Source organism: Pteronotus mesoamericanus, unplaced genomic scaffold (assembly GCF_021234165.1).
Source record: "Pteronotus mesoamericanus isolate MK-2021 breed Mesoamerican mustached bat unplaced genomic scaffold, CSHL_Meso_final contig_78, whole genome shotgun sequence".
NCBI lineage: Eukaryota > Metazoa > Chordata > Mammalia > Chiroptera > Mormoopidae > Pteronotus > Pteronotus mesoamericanus.
Genome location: NW_026555258.1, coordinates 17,024,502 through 17,048,296, shown reverse-complemented (window position 1 = coordinate 17,048,296; position 23,795 = coordinate 17,024,502). Strand labels below are relative to the sequence as shown.

General features: G+C 48.7%; 1 protein-coding gene across 1 annotated transcript in view; it reads left to right on the top strand.

The window, feature by feature from the left end:
* The window catches only part of ZNF618 (zinc finger protein 618), a 159,658-nt gene that overhangs the window by 70,069 nt on the left and 65,794 nt on the right, over window positions 1–23,795 (top strand). The window contains exon 2 of the mRNA XM_054584496.1: window positions 23,011–23,054. Within this exon, the coding sequence (XP_054440471.1) occupies window positions 23,011–23,054 (44 nt within the window). The remainder of the gene's footprint in view (window positions 1–23,010; window positions 23,055–23,795) is intronic.

The window sequence follows — 23,795 nt, the reverse complement described above, 5'->3', positions numbered from 1 at the left end:
GTTAGAGCTTTGGGGATGCATCGGGGGCAGAGGGGGCTTTGCCAAGGTAGGCTGTCCTGCCTCTTCATCTCGGCTAATGCAGGGGCTTGTGAGCTAACGCCGCTGACTCGGGGCCGAGAGCTCTTCGGAGCAGGATGGTCTTGGGCGCTCCAGGGAGCTCCGGCCCAAGCAGCTTTGAGAACAGGAAGGTCACATGCCTAGCCTGAGCCTGGTCACGGAATCCTGGGATGGATGGGCTCTGAGAGATTAGAACCCACTCTCATTTACCAGAGAGAGAATCGGAATGTGAAAAAGGGTGGCGGCTTGCCGAACCCAGGATCACAGAGCAGGTTAATTAAATTTATGGAGAAAAAGGCAATGAAAGCAATTAGTGAAGTGGGGGAAACGTTAAAAAAAAAGATTCAGGCAATTTATAGGTGACAAGTCTAGAAACTCTTTTCCAAGGAAATAGGGAGCCCTGGGACTTCATGCAAGTTCACAGAGACAGACAGCCCTTCGCACCTTCAAGACATCCCGCCTTCATTTCCCCAACTGCGGGCCTGACCCAGTGTGTAATTACTTAAGAGAGGTGGGGGGCAAGCTGGAATGGTAATCATCCCCACAGCGCTTTACGTCTCTATACCAGTTACGGGCCAATGAGTAAGGCTCTCCGCGTGTCAGTTTCCTGGTCTTGGATTGGGGGTATGCAAATATCTCCTGCAGGGGAGTTCTGGGGACCAGGTGGGTGGGAGGGTGTCTGCTTATGTGCCGTGGAAATGGCAGTGTGCAGGCTGGGGGTCTCATGCTCTTGGACCGACCACTACTCACTGAGCTGAAAGGGAGGCTAGCGTGTGGTTGTCTGGGGAACCTTATTGGACACCGGTTCCCACTGTAGGATTCCTGACCAGGCGCTGCTTGTTTCCAATGGTAGGGCTCACCTGCTCCTTCTCTGCAGTCCATTCATTTTGTTTTGTGTGGCTCTGTGAAGGCCTGCTTTCTCCTAACTGCCCGTGGCTCTATAATCTTGATTCTGCTGTGAGGATTCATCGATGGCGTTTCTCCCCTTCTGAGCAGAGGTCTGCTGTTTTTCCTCACCGCCCGTCACCCATATTGTGTAGTTAGAGTGCCTGGTTCAGAGCAGGGGATTGGGGAGGGTTTGTGGGATGAAGGAAGGAAGGAAGCAAGCTGATGTCCGTTTGGCTCTCCTGAGAAAGGATCTGTCCCCCCTGGACGGGGGCCTGTTAGTGATTCTGTACTCACTGGTTGGTTGGGATTGTCCAGGGAACTTGGGAATCAGGTTGAGCTGGAGTTGAACCTGGGTTCCTCCCCTTTAACAAGATACTTCATCTCAGTCATTCTGTTTCCTCATCTGGATGGTTGAGATGTGGAATACCGACCCCATAGCATTACAGTAAGGATTAAAACAGGGATGTGTGTTAAGTACTTCACACATGGCTGTGCACATAGTGGTCACTCAAATGGTGCAAATGATTATAGTGCCCATGACATTGAAGTGATTTCCACAGGACATCACCTTGGCTGTCCCAGGTAGCAAGTTCCTTGAAGTATCCTATTACTTAAATCCCCAAAGTCCAACACAGGGCTTGGCACATAGTCTCCTTCAAGAAGCTTCCAGTTGCTACTGCCACATTGTCTCCTCTAATTATTGGGTGACTGTTGAACTGAGCTGAACAGACCTGAGAGTTTTGGCTTGCGTTTTAAAGTTCAGGGTCACGCCCTTGGGACACCCTGTTGGGGACCAGGCCTTCCACGTTGCCCTGGCTACCTTTTGCAGCTAAACTGCCCTGATGTGCAAGCTTTTGAGCAAGTTCGGGCCCTCCCGGCCTTTTAGAATGTGAAAACAGCTAATAATTGTCTTGACTAGAAAACAAGCTCCAGGGTTCTATTTTTATTTTATTGTAACTACAGCTGTTACTCTCTAACCCCCACCCCCTCCCCCAAAGAAAACCACTGCTGCCTCAGACTTTTGAGGGCCTTTGAATTGCATCCCTGGAAGAGTGGGGGGTGGTGGGAGAAGGGGAAGTGCAGAACATCCCTTTGCTCACCATCTTGTGGCTCTTGACAAAGGGTGTCTGAATGGCAGTCTCTTTTCTTCTTGGTCGATGGCAGAGCCGGGCAGCTCGCGTGGAAGGAGATGCTGCCGCTGCTCCAGGAACAGAGCAGCCTCCCCCACCCCTCATCTTTATTGGATTTCAATGAGTCTTTCTGCTCTGGGTCATATATGCAGTGCAACCTCATAAATGGCGCGGTGGAATTTTTGCTTTCTTTGTACTGAGGGCTTCAAGAACACTCCATCGCCATTGTCAACCTTGAGTGGAGAAAATGCAGAAAACCCAGCAGAACTCATCATCTCCCTCAGGCGGCCCTGAGGTTGGGAATATGTCTCTTCTGCTGAGAGGCGCAAGCTGGGCAGGGGGCGGGGCGAGGGGGGAAGCAGAGACTGCCTTTCCAAGCTCCGTGGCCCCTGAGTGGCTCTCACTGCCTGGAAATTCACATCCTCACACTTCTCTGTGGAATGTTTCAGTGCCGTGAAAGACTATTGCCGGGCCTCACAGCTTTGCAGTTGTCAGATCAGAGCGGGGATCCCAGGAGGCGTGTGGCTGTGGGAATTGGAAGCTGCTAGAAGGGCTCTGGAGGCCCTCTCCTCTGACCCTGAAGCTAATAAGATGTTTCAGACCAAAAATTACTGGATTAAAAGGACACACGTCATTTCATCAGACCCACCTGGTAGTTGCCAGTTAAGTGCTTGCTCTGTGCCAGTCATCCATCCATGTAATTTCGAGTGCCCACTGTGTGCCAGCGTTGTGCAAGGAGCCAGCTGTGCTGGGGTGAGCAGGTGGCAGCCCCTGACATCGTGGCAGTTACAGGTGCCAATACATCAGCAGGCGGTGCCCCTCTACAGGTGAGGTGTGGACACAGGGTCAGATCTTTCTGGTGTTATCTCTGCACTTAGCTGCTTGGTAGGGAGACTTCCTGCTTTCCTACATTTTGGAACTGGAAGTGTTAGGATCCGTTTGCCCTCTTCCCCTCAAGAAGGGAAACTAAAGGCCTGGCAGTTGATCTCTGCCTATTTTCCTAGCCTCAGAGCGGCAGGGATTAGGCTTGAATGCAGGTTCCCCGGTCACCAGTTCACATGTGCTCCTGTGAGATGGGACAGTGGAGAAGAAGGCCCTGGGACAGAGCACGGCCACAGTGGTGGCCGTCATTGCCTTTGATATTGCCTTGCCTTTGACTTCTGCATTGGAGCTTCTCATTTCCCACATGGAGGTAGCTTTTGGTTACGACAAATTGCTACCTGTAATTGGAAAAAAGTAATTAGAGAAGGAGCCTTTGCTTGCCGCCCAGATACGAGGGCTGGGTCTTCAGGGTGGGAGTCCCATGACTCAGGCGGTCAGTGGCTGGAAGGCGGAAAGGTCCTCGGATGTAAAGAGAACATTTCTCTCCCTCACTGTCCCTGCGGATCCCTTAGACCCCTTTCCTCTCCATGGTATGGAGACAGTTGTTTGTATAGTCGCTCAAAGGCATTTGCCTCTTCCTTGTGCTGGCCCATCTGGATCCCCACCGCAAGATAGATCACCCCACTTGAATGCCTCTGTTGTCAAGATGCTCACTATCTCTCACTTGACCTCCTGCCCTGGAGGAGACTCTCCCTCTTCACCCTGAGCTCAGAGCTGCCACCCTCTAATTACTGTCCCCAGAGCCGTGTGCTCCCCCTGCACAAGGCCACCTTTCCAGAGTGAGGGCCAGATCTCTGGTCCCACATAGCCCAGCTCTGTTAGCTGCCACCGTGCTCGCCCTGACTGGGAAAATACTGCCCGATGAGGTATAAAGTATGTCACTGCCAATAATAGTGCAAAGGCTCCAAATCCGAGGACCTTTCTCGGATCCTTTCCTGATTAATTAGGTCAGTGTCTCCAAAATCAATTTCCAGCTAAGTTGCACCGCCTTGTAGCGCCGTTCCCCGCCCGACTAGTTGGAGGGGACGCGATTCCCTGGCCTCTGGCGCAGTTCAGACCATGTCTCTACCTGAGAAGAAAGTCACATTACACATCTCTTCTGTGATTATCCTGACTTTTTATTTTATATGCCCTCCCCCTCAAATCTTCTATTAAACCCCCGTAGATCCTGCTTCAAACAGGCAATTAAACTAACAACGTAATTATATCCCTCAACGCTAATTGTAACTGGTTTAGGGGAAAAACAAAGAGGAAGAGGCTTCAAAATCTCTGGAAACTATAAGCAGCTGATATAATTTCCAGGTATTTCTTGTCCTAGTACTTCTCTGTGAGGGCCCTGGTTGCTGGCGGGCTGATGCCTGGGTCCGCACAGCTTTGCAGTTGGCCCAGATCACCCTGGGCCTGTGTCCACTGTCCTGAGCACGTGCTTGTGGCCCTCCCGTTCCTGTCCTCCTACGGTTTTTCTCTCCCTTCTCTGGCTCTATTTCAAACACTTTTATCCCTTGAGAAAAGAATGAACAGGCGAGGAAGTTGAAGGTGTTGGAGGAAACTGCTTTTCTCCTAGTTTTTGTCAACGGCCCATCATCCCCCATAGCTACGGGCTGCTGGCCTATGGGCTCCTCCCTCGGGGAGGCTGTAGGAGGTTGGCCAGAGCTGGCCCCGGCCCCAGGGTTTGAGCCTGTGTGTGACAAGGATGCTACAGGAAGACATCTCCTGCCACCTTTCCCATCCTCAGCGTTTTCCAAATCTCTTCTCTGGACAGACCCTGTGTTCACTGAACAGGACCTGGACCGTGGCCTGGGGGCTGCCCTTGGGCTGGGGAAGGAGGCAGGTAGCTGAGCAGTGGGACCATTGGGAAGAGTGTACGGCAGAGGAGCCCCAGGTCTGCCTTGGGTGGCCGGGGGGAGATGGGAGGTGGGGCAGGGTGGAGGAGGGATGTCGACAAGTTTCCTCGTGGAAGTGATGTCTAAGGTAAGACTTGGCTGAAGGATGAAGAGGAGAGTTAGCCAGGCAGTGAGCAAGCAGCAGGTGCATGAGCCCTGGTGTGGCCGGAGCGTTAGGTGTGAGGACTGTGTTGGTGGCAGCTGGGAAGGTGTGTGGATCTTACCTTGGCAGGAAAAGGGGACTCTGGGAAGGGCTTAAGGAGGGGGAATGACAGGGTCAGACTTTCATGGCTGCAGCTGGGAGGTGGGGGCTGTTGGATTGGGTGGCTTTGAGTGTAGGCCAAAAGGCCTGTTAGGAGGTTTTTGAAGGAAGCCTGGCAGTTTTTCATGAGTGCCGACTGCCAGCATTGATGGGATGGACTAGCGGTGTGACTCTGAGGTGGTCACTTGGAGGCGGGGCACTTACCAGAAATACCCAAGTCTGTAGAGGTTCCAGCTCCATGCTTGGCATAGAGTAGACATCAGAGCAATGCTTTTGCATGTACCAGGGTGTCCTGCAGCACTTCTTCCAAAATATACACACCTCTCTTCAGTGCACTGCAGCATTTGCAGAGGAGGGGAGCTCGGGTGCATGTACTGTGTTAATGGACTTCCCTTGGGCACGCTGGCTGTATACGGTTGCTTTTCCATGATGTCTTTTCCCATCTTTGGCATCAAGTCCTGAACCTTGGCCTCGGACCTCAGAGCAAGTGTCTCTCTGCCATTTTCCTTGTCTCAGACGCTGGGTTCCCCAGCTTGACAGTTGAATGTGCCGATGATGTTGCCCTTAGGGGGGTTATAAGTCAGGTTGCCACCTCAGAAGTCCATAAACTTCTGGGACCCCACTTTCTTTCAGGAAAGGTTTTCAGGCTTTCGTGGCACCCTGTTTGGGCCAGGTATTCTATCCCTGGATTTGCCGTCAGTTGTGCAGACGGGACGTTTTCATTAAAATTTCCATTAACTGTTTTTTTTTCTTTTCATTTTTTTTTAAGCCAGTGAGCAATTTATAGATTCATTAACTTTTTACTACACTTGTGAAGCCAGGAAGAGGGGAATAAAGGAAATGAAATATTTGGTCCGCAACATTTCACTAAAAGATGGTGGCCTTTAAATATGGAGGATGAAAGGCTGGATAATTGGGGCTGGTCTGAAGAAGTGTGAGGAAAGTTTGGGGTTTTCCAGAAGGATCCAGAACTGGAATATCCAGGAGTACCACATTTTTCACCCCCTCTTCTCTTCCCCTCTCCCCTCCCTTCCCCCACCATAGCTGATCCATCCTTTTGCTTGTAACCACTGGTTATTTTTTCACCAGAGGGCTTCCCATCCTTCGGTGACACAGCTCCCCTGGGGAGCTCACTGCCTCTGGGCAAACCACGTGCCTCTGAGCATACCTAGTTCTTTACAGAGTGGTATAAGCTGACTATGGATAGCTCTCATTTCCTTTCTGTTTTGGGGAGTTAAGGCACGATGGTTGGGGTGGTCCATGGGCTTTGGGGCCAGGCAGGCCAGGGCACTACTACTACTAGCCCTGTTCCTTACTAGCTTTTTGATTTTGGGCAAGTGAAATTGACCTTTCTGAGCCTCAGTTTCTTCATCTGTAAAATCACTGTAGTATTAGGAATGCTGGGAAGGCTCAGAGAAATGGCAACAGCATTCTTTATTGCACAGCTAAGTGCTGAGGGTAAAATGAGGTGGTTTATTAAAGGTGCCCAGCCTGCATTCACATTCCAGACTGTGCCATGCGGTTGGACTGCTCATCTTTGAGTATTCTCACTTGGATTCAGTTCCCGACAAGAGCGAGTCACTTTGCCTCTCAGGACCTCAGTTCAGTTTCCCCACTCATAAAGTAGATGAATAATTCCTAGTTAATGAGGATGTTGGATGAGTTCAAACACATTTAATGAGCGTTTTATGTCACTGACACATAATAGTATCTCAGTACACTCCTGCAGTCTATAGTGTTTGTGGTCTATTGTATTAAAAAGGCAACAGGCTTAAAGATCATCTTCCCCCAAGAGACTCTTAGGAAATCTCAGTGCTTGAAGGTAGTCTCAAGGTCAGCGTATTCTGCTCCCGGGGGCAGCTTGAAAGCCCAGAGTGCCGAACTTCCCAGTGGGTTCTGGGTCCCTGGGTCCAGGCACCATGGCAGGGGACTGCTTCCTCGAGGACTGTAAATATATGTTGTGTAGAGTCATTGGTCTTCAATCGGGAGAATGTTGTTATCCCAGGAAGTCACCTTGTCCCAAAACCTGCCTCTATATATGTGTAGCATGTGTAAACTGTAGTGAGTTTTCCCTCAGAAAGTAGTAATGATAGAAAGCTAAGCAGGAAGGAGGGGAAAAAAGTCATGTCTTTTTAAGCCACCCAGGGCAAGTGCTTTTGGGGATACTCTATCAGGTGTGTCCAGCCTGCGGCCTGCAGGTCACATGCAGCCCAGGATGGCTATGAATGCGGCTCCATACAAAATTGTAAATTTACTTAAAGCATGAGATTTTTTTGTGATTACATGTGCAATATATTTCATGTGTGGCTCAAAACAACTTTCTTCTTCAAGTGCAGCGCAGAGTTGCCAGAAGGTTGGACACCCCTGCTCTTTATGTTCATGCAAAATTATATGTATATGTAGTTTTGATTCTGTTCTTGTCATTTCATTTTAGCACTTAGGCATTTTTCAGGTAGCTCTCCATCATTCATGAGCCATCCGTTCATTCTGGTGGCTTCATAAATAGATACTTATTTACATTGTGCACACAGGTTGTTCCCCAGTTTTTATTGTAAATAATGCAGTGGACATCTCTGTGCATGAATCTTTTTTCTTCCTTTATGCGATATTCATAGAATTTGTTCCTCAAAGTGGATTACTAGGTCGGAGGATATGAGAGTGGCTAAGTCTGTTGTGAGAGTACCAACTTAAAATTAGAGAAAGGTGGCAGTGGACATGACAGCTGGGGGTACTCAGCTGCTTTGGAGATTGTTGTAGAAGAACTCCATTCGGGAGAGTTGATGTGGCAGAATGCCGCCTTCTCATCCTCTGCCGTAGCTGGGTTGGTAGCTGCTGACTTGTTCTGTTTGCACAAGGGCTTTGGGTCAAGCAACGAGCTGGTGGCTGGAGTATTGATTTGTATGTGCCCAGCCTAGAACACATGCTTAGTGCCCCCGATTGCAGAGCCCCACGCTGGGCCTGTCAAGGGAGCTGTAAGGCCCATGAAAAGAACTTGAAGATTGTATGTAAACACATGTGACCTTGAACACGTTACCTCTGCTCTGAGCCTTTATTTTCCCTCTGTACAATAGATGTTCTGGCTCAAAAGACAGTATGTCAGTGAGAAAGTCCTGGGTTTTGTGCACTGAAGGTGTTGTCTGCGAAGTCATTCGTGAAGGGAGAGTCCAGCCTGGTTTTGAGGAAAGTGTTGGTGGTTGCCTGCTGCAGACAGGGGAGGGCAATGCTTGGATAGACTTCTGAGAATTATAGAATGTCTTCACATGTCCCTCTTAACTGTTACGTCATTTGACTTTCTGTAATTTGCCAGCTTTAATTAAATGTAGCCATTTTCCATATTCTGCTTTGGCCGTGAAGTACGCTCACTCTTGAGGTTGTGGCGGGTTGACTCTGAAGTGAATTTCAGAGTAATGGAGGAGTAACAGCGATAGCAGTGAAGACGGTGGTAGCCGTCGCTTACATAGCACTCAGTCTGTGCCAGGCAGTCTTCTAAGTGCCTTACATTTATTAACTCTTTTTATCACGTAATGATTTCATTAAATCAATTAAGTTCATGAAAGAGAAGCAAGACCTGGGGTTTTGGAAAGGGAGACTGGAGCCAGGAGAGGGAGGAACTCAGTATTTGTCTTGGAAGATGAGCTGGATTTGAATCTTACCCCTGCCAGTACGTAGTGACTTTGGGCAAAGTCACTTAACCTCCACTCCCTCCCCTCTGAGATGGAAATGATGACACCCACCTTGTAAAGAATTAAATGAAGTAATGGATGTAAAAACCCCATGAATCACTAAACAAATGTGGGGCATTGACAGAATGTGCTATTCCTCCCTCACCCCATACTCAGCTCTGGGAACCTGGGTCATCTTCCCCTTTAAGGACGCTGTGTAAATTCTCTGTGTGTTGGCCAACGTGGCGGGCACTGGGGAATCCAGAGGTATGGCCTCTCCCAAGGAAGATGTATGGTCCAGCTGGGAAGACAGGTCATAAAAATATGACTGAGTGTACCAGCTGGTTGATCAATACCATTTGAATGGTCCAGGCAATAAGTGCTTTAAGAAAACAGGGGAGGGAGGTGAGCCGTGTGGCTTGGGGGAGGAGGATGGAGGTTTCAGTGAAGGGAAAGGGCCCTGTCTTTGCAGAATATAGTTCAAAACCAAGCCTTCCACCACAGCCAGGACAAAGAAGTTTACAGGATTGAGGCTATGCCTTGTGGGACATGAACCCTCTTGTCTTTTATGATATGGTTCATAAAACAGCGCTGTAAAGTTCCAGCGTGAATCTGGAGTAGTTGCTCTGAAGGTGGAAAGTTCCGGGGCCCTAGGAGTGTTCTCCTCTCAGCCAGCCCAGCTGGCGTCAGGCCGTTGTACCATAGAGCCTACATGCCTAATCCTGATGAACATACTGTTCTAGATATGGTTGGGAGATGCTTCTGGAGTAGCCCCTGGGAGCTTGGGTCTTCTGAGTAACGTCTCAGGGACAACCAGCTTTCCACATAGGAGTTTTCTGCAAAGGCCGGAAGTGAAAATATGCTGGCAGGCCATCCACGCCTCCTGTGTGTTGGGAGACGGGGACTGGTTGGCCAGGCTTCCATTTCTCAGACTGTCAGGGCTCTTTCCGCTGAGCTGTGATTCTGCTGGGTAGTGTGGAAGGAGAAGGTAAGATGCCCGCGATCAGGTGGATCCCTCGGTGAGCTGTGCAGGACACGGCCATTAAGTGGCTGCGGCTCTCCAGGAGTTTCCTGACCTAAGGTGTTCATCTGTCAGTTTGGCCTCTCTAAGCCCCATCCCTGCTTTCGCTTCCTGGGCTCTGTATCAAGGAACTGCATTTCCCAGGTGCCCTTGCTCTCTGGGCTTGGAATATTTTAGCCAGAAGGACGCGTGGCAGGCCTATTGGGAGGTGGGAAGAAGGGAAAAGCCCAGGGTGTTTCTCCCGCCTCGTTCTCTGCCTCTTTCATTGTTTTCTGCGTTGTCCCAGCCCCTCTGTGATCCATTCCCATTGGGCAGCCCTTGATGAACAGCCCCAACTTCTGTTAACACCATCTCTTCCCTTTCTCTCCCCAGGCCTAGAGGAGGTAGCAGCACCTTCCTCCTATGCGAATCCTTGGTTGCATTTCTGTTCCCTGTTTGACATCGTGGCCCATTCATTACCTGTGTACTCAGATCCCTATGTTCATTTGTCCCATTTTAAAGACCAAGAGTGGCTTCTATTTTTCTGGTCCAGATTGTGTAGGACGCACCACCCATATCAGGCCCTTTAGAACATTTGGGTTTTCCCACCCTGAATAATTCCGTGGAAGCCATGGTAGATCAAGGCTGCCCTAATAAATTCAAGGTACCAGATTTTTTTCCCCCTACAAAGAAAACAGAATTGTAAAAGAATTTCAGAATAGTCTGGCTGTCCAGATTTCTCAGCAGGTTCCCATTGGGATGTGTAGAATTACAGTCTTTCTTTTCTTCATGGGCCTTTTATTTTGTAGGAAAATGGGTGATTCCTTCCTTTCCAACTGCGAGAAGAACTATTTTGATTTTTTAAAAATTCATGCAGTCATTCTTCCCCTCCCCCCATTTGCCTGGGCTGTTGATCTTGTGATATATTTATAGAGATTGTGGTTGGCTGACCAGGAGTTATTTTGCAATAGGAATTTGTAAGATTTCTACTTTGAGCAGACTTTTCTTTTTTAAAAAAGAAAAAAAAATCTTTCTTAGAATATATACTTTGCCCTCCTGTAATAATTTCTCTTTCAAACCAAAGTGGGCCCTGTGTTTTACACATAGTTTTCTTCTGTGTTTGTCTCTGATCTTCTCTCTTCTTTGAGATCTCTTTACTCTGAATCCTAAAAGGCCACAGCTCCTCCTTCGTGTAGGAATGTTTTTGCAAATGAGCATGCAGTAACCAGAAAAAGGGTGCTTTGGGGATAGGAGACCTCAGTTTCTCTATCTGTAAAAGGAGGATGTTGGACTAGGTTTGAGAGGGCAAGCGTGCCACCACCCCCAGCTTTACCATGCTCCCTGCAGACATCACTAATCAATCACAGTGCTCCTCCTAGCCGAGCCCTGATGTCGTCCCGGAATCCTTCTCAATGCATTGTCCCAGGTAGCCATGACTACTTGATGAGAATCGGCACTGAAAATAAAACCTGTTTGCTGTTCTTGAACTAGATGATTTCCTAGACCCCATTCACCACTATGGCTCTCCAAGGATTGGCAGTACAAACCTTAATGTTTTAAACCAGGTAATCTTTATTAAGTCCCTTTCATATGCAGCACAGAAAGCCGTGGGTGCTGTGGGGCCACAGAGGAGCTGTTTCTAAAAAGCTGCCCATGGTTTTTGAACTTGCAGTTTGGTTGGGAGCAGGGCTGCAGAGAGTGGCAGCGTCCCAGCTGTGCTCAGGCACACCCTTGGACCCCGAGGAGGTAGTCGCTGGGTTCAGGGAAGACTTTCTGGAGCAGGGCCTAGGATCCAGCTGGTCAGAGTGGACAGCAGCCTGGGTGGGGGGCAGCATGAGCAAAGGCAGGCACAACAGAATCAACAAGTTTCTGAACTTCGAGCGTCCTCAGAGGTGATCTGGTCAACATTCTTTGGTTTGCAGCTAGGGAAACTGCGGCTCAGAATAAAATAGGGACTTGCCTGAGTGTTAATCAATGATATAGCTGAAGTTTAATAAATGATCATTTTTATAGCGCATTTACTGTGTGCCAGGCATTATTTTGGGAGCTTTACATCTGTCCACTAACTTAGTCCTAAATAACCTGTGAGGTGAGTACCATTATTATCCCCATTTGACAGATGAGGAAACTGTCAGAGGCTTATGTGGCTTTACCCCCATCCCCGGACTCACTGGTTATGGAGTCAGAGTTCGAACCCAGGCCAGTCCCACTCCATTTTCTGTGCTGGGAACTGCCATGCCTCCAGCAAGTGAATCCTGCTGGAGGGACCAGGATATCTTCGGGTTTGTTGTTTTTTTTTTTTAATGTGTTAATTTGACTCACCGGCATCACTGTGACCATGATGGCATTCAGATCTGTGGCTCATGGAGTATTGTTAGCACTAGCTGAGAACGTTACAGACTTTCAACCTTTTATTCCACCCAACAGCTGTATTTTGGGGGGGCTTTTCCCCTCAATTTTACATCAGAGGAAATTGAGGCTGAGAGAGGTGATCTGACTTGGGCCAGGTCACCAAGCTCCTCGTGGCCCAGGTCTGCCTGGCTCCACAGGTCCCAGCTGGAAGGTTTCTGAGGGGCTGTCGGTCTAGCAACCTCGTTGGACAGAAGGACAGACAGAGGGCCAGAGGTGGCCCCTGCTGGCAGTCAGAGGAAGGGGTGTCCTGGCCGGGGGGCTGCTGCTTGTCCCTGGGGGCTGTCAGGACACTCCGGTGTCACCTTGGCCATGTCATGGGAGCCCTTTACTTTGTCCCTTGAAGAGGTTTGAGGAGCAGTTTTTTTCCCTTAATTGCCTTACTTAAAAATACCTGAGGGGGTGACTTTTAAAAACCCTGTCCCCCAATTCTGGGTTCACTAATTTGGAGCTTGTAACCCTCTATAAACCTATTTATAATAGGGTTTTTTCCCTCATGAAGCAAAAAAAGTTTTCCTTTTTTTAACCTTCCCCCCACCCCCAACACTTCCTGCTGATCTGAGGCGAATATTTATCATGTATTTAATGAGTAATCTGAGTCTTGGCTTGGTGAAGCTGTACCAGGACATGGTTTATGGCTGATCTGGTTTTAACTCGCTCCAGGCGGTTTTCCCTGGAGTTTTCTGTAAAATCATAAACCTGGAGAGAGAATTTTTGTGGAATTCAGTCACATGACTTGCTCTTTTGTAAATTGAGAGATTAACTGTGTGACTGTGAAAAACTGAGACATCTTTCTTTTTTAAAAAAAAAAGAAAAGAAAAGAAAACAAACAGAGCAGCATTTATGTATCCAAGGAGCATGTCCACTCTCAGAAATGGGGATAGTCACGTGCCACGGTCACCCTACTGGGCCTTGGAGGCAGCATGGCATTGGATTTGAGAACATGGACTTGGAATCAGAGCGTCTGAGCCTCTTCCCAGCTGATCCCTGCACCCCGCGAGCCCCTAGCTTCTTGTCCAGACAGCGGGGCTGGGGATGGTCCCTACCACTTACAGTGGTTGAGATGGTGCATGCAGTGTCTGAGCCCGGGCCTGGCATACAGGAGGCGCTCAGTAGATGCTGGGCACCCCGGGATTGCTAGTGTTATCCCCCTCTGAAGCCTTTTATGCTGGTTAATGGTCCAGGAGGGCGCTGTGTGGATAGCGAGGCCCTGCTCTAAGCATGTGACTGATTCACTCAGTCCTCACAACAGGCTGTGAGGTGGGTACTAGCATTGCTTCCATTTCACAGAGGACGGAACTAGGGCCGTGAGACATCAATTCCTTGCCCGAAGTCCCATAGCAAGTGTCAGGGCTTTTGATCCACCAGACTGCCAGTGACCGCCATTCCTGCTCTCTCTGTCCCTCTGCATGGTTTAGTCTTAGAGCCTGAGGGCTTAGGACTGCTGGCCCTCTGGAGGGAGACCAGGTCTGAGCTGACCCTCCCTGGACGCTCGCATCCGCCCTGCAGTTGGTCTCAGTGCCTCCGCACTGCCCCCTCCAGCAGCCCCTCTGCAGGCAACATTCTGATTATGTTTCTCCCCCGCCTGTAGCCCTCCATGTGGGGTGAAGGTTGGAAGAAAACTCCTTGTAGTTTCTCTGCCACTCTTCTATAGATGTAAAATTATTTCAGTATAAAAAGTTAAAAAAGAAAAACAAAAACCCCAAACCCTCGCCGAGCCTGACCACAGGAATAACTTCACCCTTTTTGATGCAGCCTTAGAACCCTTTGTGACCCAACCCGGCTGGGCATTCTGACACACATGAAACAACCAGGAACTGTCACAGACCCTTGGGATCCAGGTGTGGACTGTGAGTTCCAGCTGTGGTGGTGTCCAGCAGGTGCCCTGGGGCGAGAACGCGGACGGACGGTGGTGTGGGTGGTGAGTCTTGCACGGCAGCCCAGGGGATTCCGCTGCCCCTCCTCCCTGAGGCCTGGGCTCCCTCTTCTGAGGTTCGTGAGTCCAGCCCCAGGTGTGAAGGTGGATCCACCTTCAACTTCCGTCCCTCCCAGGTGCCCAGGTCTGTGCCCAGAGAAGCCCAGGCCCTCTGCACCCCACAGCTGCAGCAGTTTAATTGACTTTTTAAGCCTGCCACTGATTGAGCCATACACTGCTGTGTACCAGCTCCCCGCTGGGTGCTGCCCACCCTCTGTCTCTGGTGATCTTTGTCACTCCCAATAGCTGTCAGTCCTGGAGCTTTTTCGTCTCTCCACTGACAGCTCCAGACCATCATCAGTTTTTTCCTGGAAGATGACAGTGGCTTTCATGTTGGGCTCCCTGCCTCCCTCCTGCAACCAGCAGTTGCATTCAGAGGTGAATGTGCTGTGTTGGCCATTGAGCCTGGGAATAAAGCAGAGGCTCCCCAGCCCAGTTTACAGGTGCTCAGTAATTAGGAGCTGTTGATGGTGGTGACAGAGACGATGATGATGGTGATAATGTCAGTATTAAGGTCCTGCTCCAGTCCATGGCTGCCCACCAGAGAGAGGAGAAGGACCTGCCTGTACTTGGAAACTTCTATGAAATAGGCAGGACCCATGCTGGTTTTATTCCTATGAAGCCTGATTTATTTGTTGATACTTGACCCCAGACAGCAAGGGCTTGGGAAGAGGCAGAAGGCCACCGTAACCAAGAGGAATGAAGACATTGTTCATTTCCCGTGGCCTCCCCTGGTAGTTGGAACCTTGGCCAGTCGATGAAGCCATCTCTGGGGCCTCTCTTAGCCTCTGGGCTCTGGCCTGGGGTCTAGGCAGGAGTTCAGCATGTTGGGGGTGCTGGTCCCTCCCTCTAGAGCTGAAGGCCCTCGGAGAAGTCCCCAGCGCTACGGCGCTCAGTGCCCTAGGCAAGGCGAGATGAGCCCTTCTCCTTGCGCCCTGGCACCCAGCTTGTGTCGGCGTCGTGTGCGTCTAAATTACATTACCCCATTGAGCAGGAGCTCTGTCTGCCCTGTTCTAGCATCCATCCCCTTAGGGAAGCCCTTCCAACCCTACAAGGTCATTGGAGCCTATTGTCAAAGATGCTCATGACATTCAGGCTTCTTTCTACAGAGTACATAGCTCTGTTCATAATTATAAATTCATAACATGCAGGAATTAAGCAATCACTGCTTGCCTCCCTTACTATTCTTGTTGCTGTTGTGTCCCCAGTAACTACTCTAGTGGCCAGTACATTGTAGGCACTTAATAGGTACTATTTGGGTGAATGACTAAGGAACCATGTCTGATTCATCTTAGTATCAGTCTCCCAAGGCCTTACTTAGTATCACACATCTATTATGAACTGTATAAATATCTGTTGAAAAATGGCATCACCCATCTAAGATCCCTCTTTTTTTCTTTTCTTTTCTTTTTTTTTTAAACTGAGAGCCTTCTCTGGCAGCTTCCACCACCCCTCAAGCTTGGAACCCAGGGTAGTCAGTGTCTCTGAATAACCATCCTCACTGGGGACAGCAGATACACAAAATTAGAAACCAATTACCACATGTAGAAACATATTGCTGAATGTGATCTAAGAAGCAAGTTCTAATCAGGGATTTTATAATATATTTAGTTTCTTGGGAGTGGAATCCTCTTTATAAGCTGCAAAGCTATTGTTGGCATAGTCACCCTTAATAGGTGTTTTTCAGGAGCACCTGGTGAATAAGCAGGGACTGCTTGTGTTGGATTTGGGGCCCTGTGGTTAGATAGAAAAGTGGTTCATCTGTATTGTTTAGGGCCAGATTTGACTTCTTGGTTCCAGAGATGAAGGTATGTTTCTATACATGTGAAGCCTGGCCAAGCCATTGACAAGCTGTGTGACCCTGAGCAAGTCACTTGGTTTCTCTGGTCAGTTCTTGATCAGAGGGGGAGAGTTAAACTTTAGTGTCTCCTTGGGGTTATTGGGAGAATTTAACACAGTGTAACAATCAATAATCATCAGCTGGCTGTGCTGGTGATTGATATTTTCACGCACCAAAGAAATGCAATTCCATTTTTCTTGGTGCTAAGGCACAAGATTTTTGGAATCTTTCTTGGCTCTTTCTCTCAACCCCCACATCCAGTTCATCAGCAAGTCCTATCAGTCCTATTTGCGAGTATATTTAGAACCCAGCCCTTCCTCACCTGCTCACCACTGCTCCCTGAGTCCCAGCCACCCTCATCTTCCGCCTGGGCTGCTGCAGCAGCCTCCTCACCGGCCTCCACCCTGGCCCATGGTCTATTCTCAACACGGCAGCCGGAAATGATCTTTTTAAATGAAAGTCAAATTATGTCCCTTTGCCAGGACCTTCCAGTGGCCCTGCAGAGTAAAAGCCAAAGCCCTTCAGTGGCCCACAGGCCCTGGGCTGACCTCCTGTACCCCTTCTCTCGTCCTTATTCACTCCCACCCTTGGGTGTCTGCTCTGGCCATTTCCCTTCCCAGACACCACATGGCCACTTCTTCCATTGTTTGCCTGAGTGACACGTACTCTGATCACTTTACTGCCACTTACTACTCCTCCCTTGTCCCCAGCCTTCTGATTACCTCCTGCCCTTCTCTAGTTTTCCCCCACAATATTGATAATTTTCTGACGTACAGATGTTTTTACTAATTAATTTATTATGCCTAATGTTACCGTCTCCCCAACCAGAATGTAATGGCTGTGAGGACAGGGATCTATCCTAACTGCCCAGAACAATGTCTGGAGCATAGAAGGAACTCAGTAAATATTTGTCTGATAAGCAAATGACTTTCTTCTGATCTGAGTCTTGTGCCTCCATGGGAGAGAGAGAAACTTCAAGTGACATTTGCAGATTCATTGGGTATTGGAAAGGAAAGAGATGAGGGGAGGAGGCTTGAGTTGTTTTGGACCCACTTGTCCTCCTGTCCTCTGGCAGGTGCTGCTTGCAGGTGTTGTGCCTCTTGTAGGCTCCAGGTCAAGTGATGTGGTTTCACTCGCTGCTGGGGCTGAGCCACCTTCCTACAGGGTCATTTGGACCAGTTGGTAATTTAAAACAATTTATGTATTTGAACTAACTTGCATATATATGTATGAAATGCACACACACACACGTGTTATGGAGTAACATTCATTTGATAGTAACATGATTGTGAATATAACATGTGAATTAGTAAGAAAGAATGTAAGATGCCAGGGGCATTAGAGCATGCAGAGGACTGCCCTGCTCCTGGGTTCATACCCACTGTTCCCTTCCGAGGGTGGAGAGAAGGAAGCCCTAGAAGCAGTAAGCACTGGGGATTTGAAGTTGTCCACACAAAGCTGAGCACAGGGCTTGACGCATAGTAGGCTTTCAAGGAACTATCTGTTGAATGAATAAAGGAGTGATAGATTATTTAAGATCAGTTGTTACATTTCATTCCCTGTGTAATTGCCAGTGCATGCAGTTCATTCATCTGAGCAACCTCATTATCTGTATTTCCTGAGAAATAATAACTAACAGATTCGACCACGTTTGCTGGCCATTTGCTCTGTGCCTGGCCCTGAGCTAGGTGCTGGAGACATGGCCACATGCGTGTTGTTGGCTTTGTCCAGGAGGAGCGTGCGTTCTGCGGGGAGACCGGTCCTAGTCCCGTTGAGTTGGTGAAAGGCACCGGTGGTGTTGTGTTAGCAGGGTTGGAGAACAGTGAACAGGGACAGTCAAATCTGGTGGGGGAGGGAGGAGTCATTGGAGTCTCCAGAGAGGAAGCAATTTTTGAGTTTCAGTGGGGGAGGGAAAAGGCAAGATCTTAATTAGACCACCACGGAAATGTGCTGCGCCAGGACCTGGGCTTGACCGGCGGAGGCGCCATCTTGAGGATGGCTCCTCTAAGATGTTGACCCCCTTTACCACCCCAGAGCTTTGGGGGACCCTGAGCCCCTATATTTGCTGTGGCACCTCAGCCTCCCCGAACCTCTGGTTCGGCGCTCTCATCGAAGAAAGGCATTTCATTCTTTGAGATCAGGCAGCCAGGACCCAAGGAGCTGTTTTCCTCCATTGTGCAAGCATGACAAATCATTAATTTTTGATTGATTTGCTTAGAATTATGGGCGCCCCAGCATTCTTTCCGCCGCTGAACAGCTGTATAACAAATGAATATATCAGTGTGCACAAAAGATTGGAGATCTAAGAGAAGCAATTACATTGACCACCCTCCCCCACCCTCACCCCTTCCAGGGCAGTGAAGGGAGGAAATTTTTACCAGAAATTCCTCAAGTGGCTTAAAGAAAAAAAAAAATGCCTTTTTGTAATTGAATTAAATCTGTATCTCTTCATCTTTTGCAGCAGATTTCCAAACACACACCAGTTCCCCATGTGCTTGGGTTTCATCCATCCAGGAGGAATCTTTAATAATGAAATTTCAACTCGTGAATTAAAACCAAAAGCAAAAAAAAAAAAAAAAAGGCAAATAAAAAAAAAAAGGAAATTCTACCCCTCCTCTTTGCCTTTTTTTTTTTCTTTTTTTTTTTTTTTGGTTGCTGCTATTCCTTTAAGATTTTGGAACCGTACCAGTGCACTAAATGTGACCTCCATAACTTTTAAATTAAGAATTTATGCTGGCTTGAAATTTATGAAATATTTCAGCATGAAAGAAAGCCTTTTTTCCCTCAGGAAAATTGAGCAATAAATCACAGCACTGTGGATTTACTGCCCTAGAGCCAGCGAGAGATAGGATTTTTTTTTTTTTTTTTTGCTTCATTCTGAAAAAAAAAAATGTAATCATATAAGACAGCTTAGCTGCTATCCTCCCACTCTCTAGAATTTTTAATTTCAGCTGTTTCTGCTTGGATTTATTTCCAATATTCCTGCTCGGCTTTTCAATTTCCTCAGTTATTAAATTTTAATTCAGTGCATTAGCATTTAAATTAAAAAAGGGTTTATTTTATCGAAATCGTTGGCCAGCCCCCATCCCGTAGCACACGAATTGCCTGTTTCTGCCATTTGCACAAAATGTGAAATGCAGCTAATGTATTACAACTTACATTTGCACAAATTTAGAAATAAAATTTCTGGGTTTGAAATAATATTTTCTTTCCAAGAAAATCCTTAATAAGAGAATGGAAAAGAACAACTTACCATTCATTTGGGAGGGAAGAGGAGTGTCCCATGAAACCAAAAATAGCCTTTCCTAGGTCCTAAGGAGAAGCTGGTGTATGAGGAATGGATGCGGCTAGGGAAGGGGGCAGGAATTCTTACGGGGAGCTGGGGGCTGGGGTACATTTACCCCAACCTCTGTGAGAGTGAGCAGGAGGGTCTCTCGTGACCCACTGTCCCCCAGCACATTTCATTTGCCATGGAGGGGTTTGGGTAAGGTTGGGTCAACTCCACATAGAATGACAGGGATGGAAGTAGAGGGTGGAGATGATCTGATTTAACTCCTGTTCTCCTGTCCCCATTTTCACCTCTGCAGAAGCGCAGGTCCAGGGAAAGGGAAAAGCTTGCCCAAGGTTCCAAGTGAGGCACTGACAGAACCAGGGCAGGAAGCCGCATACCCTGTAGGAGGACATGGCCCAGTGGTGGCAGCAGCAGGAGAGCTTCCTTTACTTAAGCGACAACTATATGGACCTGGCCTGCACTTAGTACTTGACCTGCACTGCCGTCTTCAATGTTGTTGTGACCGGCCCCTTGAGCAAGATCTCAGGGCTGACGGAGGGTCTGGTGGACACTCACGAGTTGCTGCCTTGCAGCTCGGGATTCAGATCAGACCTGAGACAGGCTGGGAAGACCCGTGGTGCTGTCCAGCCCAGCTCTGCCGTTTGCTCACCTCCCGCGTAATCTTATCCAAGTCACTCAGTTTTTCTGGGCCTCAGTTTCCTGGACCCAGTCAATGATGGCTTTTGTAACTGTATCTAGGGTTGTTCGTGATTATTATTATTATTATTATTACAGCTGCTAAGTACTGTTACGTGCATTACCATATTTAAGTTATCTTGTTTAAGTCTCATGCCAGCCCTGTCAGGTAGGTCCTGGGAGGGCTGTATTGCCGTTTTGCAGGTGAGGAAACTGAGGCCTACAAGTGCCTAGGAACGTACAGCCAGAAAATGGCAGAACCAGGACTCAAACACAGAGCACCTAGCTCTAATCCCTGTGCTCTTACACTTCCGTTCAAATTGAGATCAAGTCTGATTACACTGGATAAAGGCGAGTGTATGGTTTAGATTGGATCACATGAGTTTGCTGGTATTAGACCGTTTGGGCCTAGGAAAGTGGCTGACAGAGGTGCAGCTGAATTTGAACAGTAGTGATCAATCGCTGTGATGTATTGATTGGTGAGGACACCTACCAAGCTGGCGTGGCACCTTAGGGATCTCTACGACTAAGAGTCGGTGCTTTTAACACCGCGGGCTGCAGCTGGGGCTGGGAGGACCCCAGTGGCTGCCCCCTGTCATTGTGGTGGGTCTAGACTCGGCCAGGTCCAAGTGCTGTGATTGACAGGTGCTGTGATATTGACACGTGCTATCTTCAACATCTCTTATTGTGCCCACTGTCCATCAGCTCCTAAACGAGGTAGCAACTCCTCCTCCAGTCGTTCCTTTCCCCCCGTGCACGACCTTCGTCTCTGCCAAGGGATTTGTTTAGGCAACTATTGAACATGTTTAGTATTTTGCCTTTATTTTATAAAAATGGGTGGAAAACAAATGAGTGTTGCTAGCAGTGATACCAAGCTCAAGTATCATAAGCATCATAAAAGGAAAACAACTGGGGATGATCAGAACTGCCGCAAACAGAGAAGCTTCTCCCCTACCCAGTCACGTGTCCACTGTACTTGAGCTGGTCAGCTCTGTGTGAAATTATGAAAGAAGGAAAAGGACAAAAAAAGACTACGTTAAAATGATGTATGAAAACTAGAAATAGGTACTCAGAGTTAAGTCTGGAAAGCGGGAGGCCATTTGGGATTTTCCAATTTTTTTAGGCTCTCTGGGGCGGAATTTCTACCTGCTACCACTTGAGCCTCTTACGATGTGGAGAGGGAGACAAGGTCTCCCCGCTCGCTTTTCAGTCAAGTTTTGAGGAATGCAAGATGTCGGAGAGAGGCTGTCATTGATCCTGTTCTTTTGCTCACAGTGAAATGATATGCAAACCATTTTCTGCTTTGTTTCTCCTACTGAAATAATACACCAGCATCCCATTAATTTCTCCCACCCAGGCCTCACATTTCGACCTCCCTACTTGTCCTTCCCCTTTCCACTTCCCTTGTGTGGGCAACAGAGGTGTGGCGAGCTCACCCCATTTCCCAATTGACTCTCCTAAACGTTGGCGGGAGATAAAATATTACCAAGCTGAGGAAGGCGGGCACTGGAGTGGCCTGGACCTGGGCTTGTAGCTGTGGGGTGTTGGATAAATGACTTAAGAACAGTCTGTCCCTCACCTGTAAAATGGGATGTGTTGGGGGACCTACGGAGAGGATTGAATAAGAGACATTTAATGTCATACGCTAGTACCTGCTAGGAAGTTCTTCAGGGGTAGCAAGTCTGGGTGCCCACAGGGACCAGGCTGGAGTGTGGGGTGTTAGGCGAGAGGGAGGGGTGGAGACTGGAGAACCAGGTATGTCAGCCCTGGCTGACTGTGGTGATGTGGGACTGTGTGTTGCTGGATTAACTGGATTTTAAAGAGAAGCTGAAATGGGGCCTTTCGTGGGGAGGTGAAATCTCTTTATTTTTATATATTTACTCTTTGGATCCAAGTCCGCCATCTGGTTTTGCCAGTTTGCAACTTCCCGTAAGCACTCATCAAAGGTAGCTTGCTGCTGTGTTTATTTTACGTCCTCAATCCTTCATCCACAGTCCTGAAATTCGAAAAGCTTGGAAACAAAAGAAAGAGTTTTTGTAACTGTTGAAGTGGCAGAACTTGACCGAAGGGAAACAAGGCTAGTTGCCATCTTCATTTATCTCATGTAGGGCTGACTGCATATATTTCTCTATAGAAATATCAACGTGCTTGAGTACTCGGGGCTCCCCAGACCCCGCCAGGGTGGTTTCCAAATATAGAACGTATGTGCCAACATTGTCTTTCTAAAATCGGAACGATTCTGAATTTGGAAACAAATGTGCCCTGCAGGGTTTTGAACCTACCTTATTTGAACTATGATCACTATTATTTTAAGTGTTCTTATAAAGCTAGGGAATGCATCTTTAGCCAGGGGTGGTAGAGAAACCTGGGCGTTCCGCCCATGTCAGCAACCTCCACACCGAGGAAACCCCCAGCACCGGCCTGAGAGTCAGGAACCCCAGGTTTTGTTGTTCAGTCCTCATGAGACTTCATGCAGCTCCCTCCTCGCCCAGGGCCTCAGTCTCTCCATCTGAACGAGAATTTGATGATTTCTGAAAATTTCATTTGATCAGCCTTATTGCTCCACCCCCCACCCCCAAATAAAGAGATTAGGAACCGCCACTCTCTTGCCTCTCCCTGCTCAAGAGGGTTGGGGGAACAGAATATTTTTAACATAATAGGATTTTCCCCCTTGATTGGTAGGAATAAATCTGTGGCTACTGTTTTATTGGAAATCCCAGCTGAAAATAAAAATGGTGCAATTCAATCTCAGATTTAGCTGGTTACTTACTTTTCACCGAGTCCCCAGGGTTCTGTGGTTGCTGGGTTTGTGTTGGCAGTGGGTGCTCAGCTGGATTTAAAGGGCCAAGTGAATTTGGACTGGGGGTGTGCTGACTCCCTGTTGCCACTGGGGGCAGATTTTTCCAGCTGGAGGAATGGAGCAGGGGGGTCGTGGCCAGCCCACCGGTGTGTCTGATGGAAGGCTGGTGTTGCGCAGCAGCCTGGCAGAGTGGCAGTGGGTAGAATCTGTGTCTTCACCCTTGGTTAACGCACGTGTTTTGGGTTTCTTCTGCAGGCTGACGGAGCCAGTGCGGCTGGAAGGAAAAGCACGGCGAGCAGGTACACCCCCCTCCCTGCCCCCAGCCTCACAACTGACAGCCACCTCTCCCTGGTCCTCCCCTTCCACCTGAAGTGATGGATGGTCCGGACCAGCCCATTTGCTGAGGAGTTTCCATACTTCCCTGGAGGATGTGCAGTTGTGGGCGGCACTTTCTAGCCGTCCTGGTATCTTCTGTGGGCACCTGGGACTGCAACCACGGATGACTTCATCCGGAGCTGGCCTTTGGCTGCTTCTGTTCACGTTGGGGGGAACTTCAGGGTGAAACACAAGACTGGGCAAAAAGACCTGGGCTTGAATTCCGTCTCATCTCCTGCATTACAAACTCCAGGGGAGCCAGCCGCATCCTAGCCTGGAATCCAGAGGCCTGGCTTGAGTTCTGTGCTTGTTCCCCTGAAACAGTCACTCCGAAGCAGGGGAGTGGAATACCCTGCTGAGCCAGACCGGGGTGCAGCCTTACCCTTGGAGCTGGCAGGTGATGGGGGCAGTCGTCCCCAAATGAAAGCTGGGCTCATCACCAAAGAAGGTGGGAAACGGTGCTGGACCCGCCCACACAGTGGGCATCAGTCACAGTGCAAAATGTTAGTGCTGCTGCTGCTGCTCCCTTGGGTGGGCACTGGAGGCAAGAAGTCAAGGGACAGACAGGACAGATGGTTGTTCGGGCCACACGTGTGATCTGGAACAGGCTCTAGGATTACCTACTACACTTGGGATCAAGCAGAGGAGTTTGCCCTTTAGCCCAT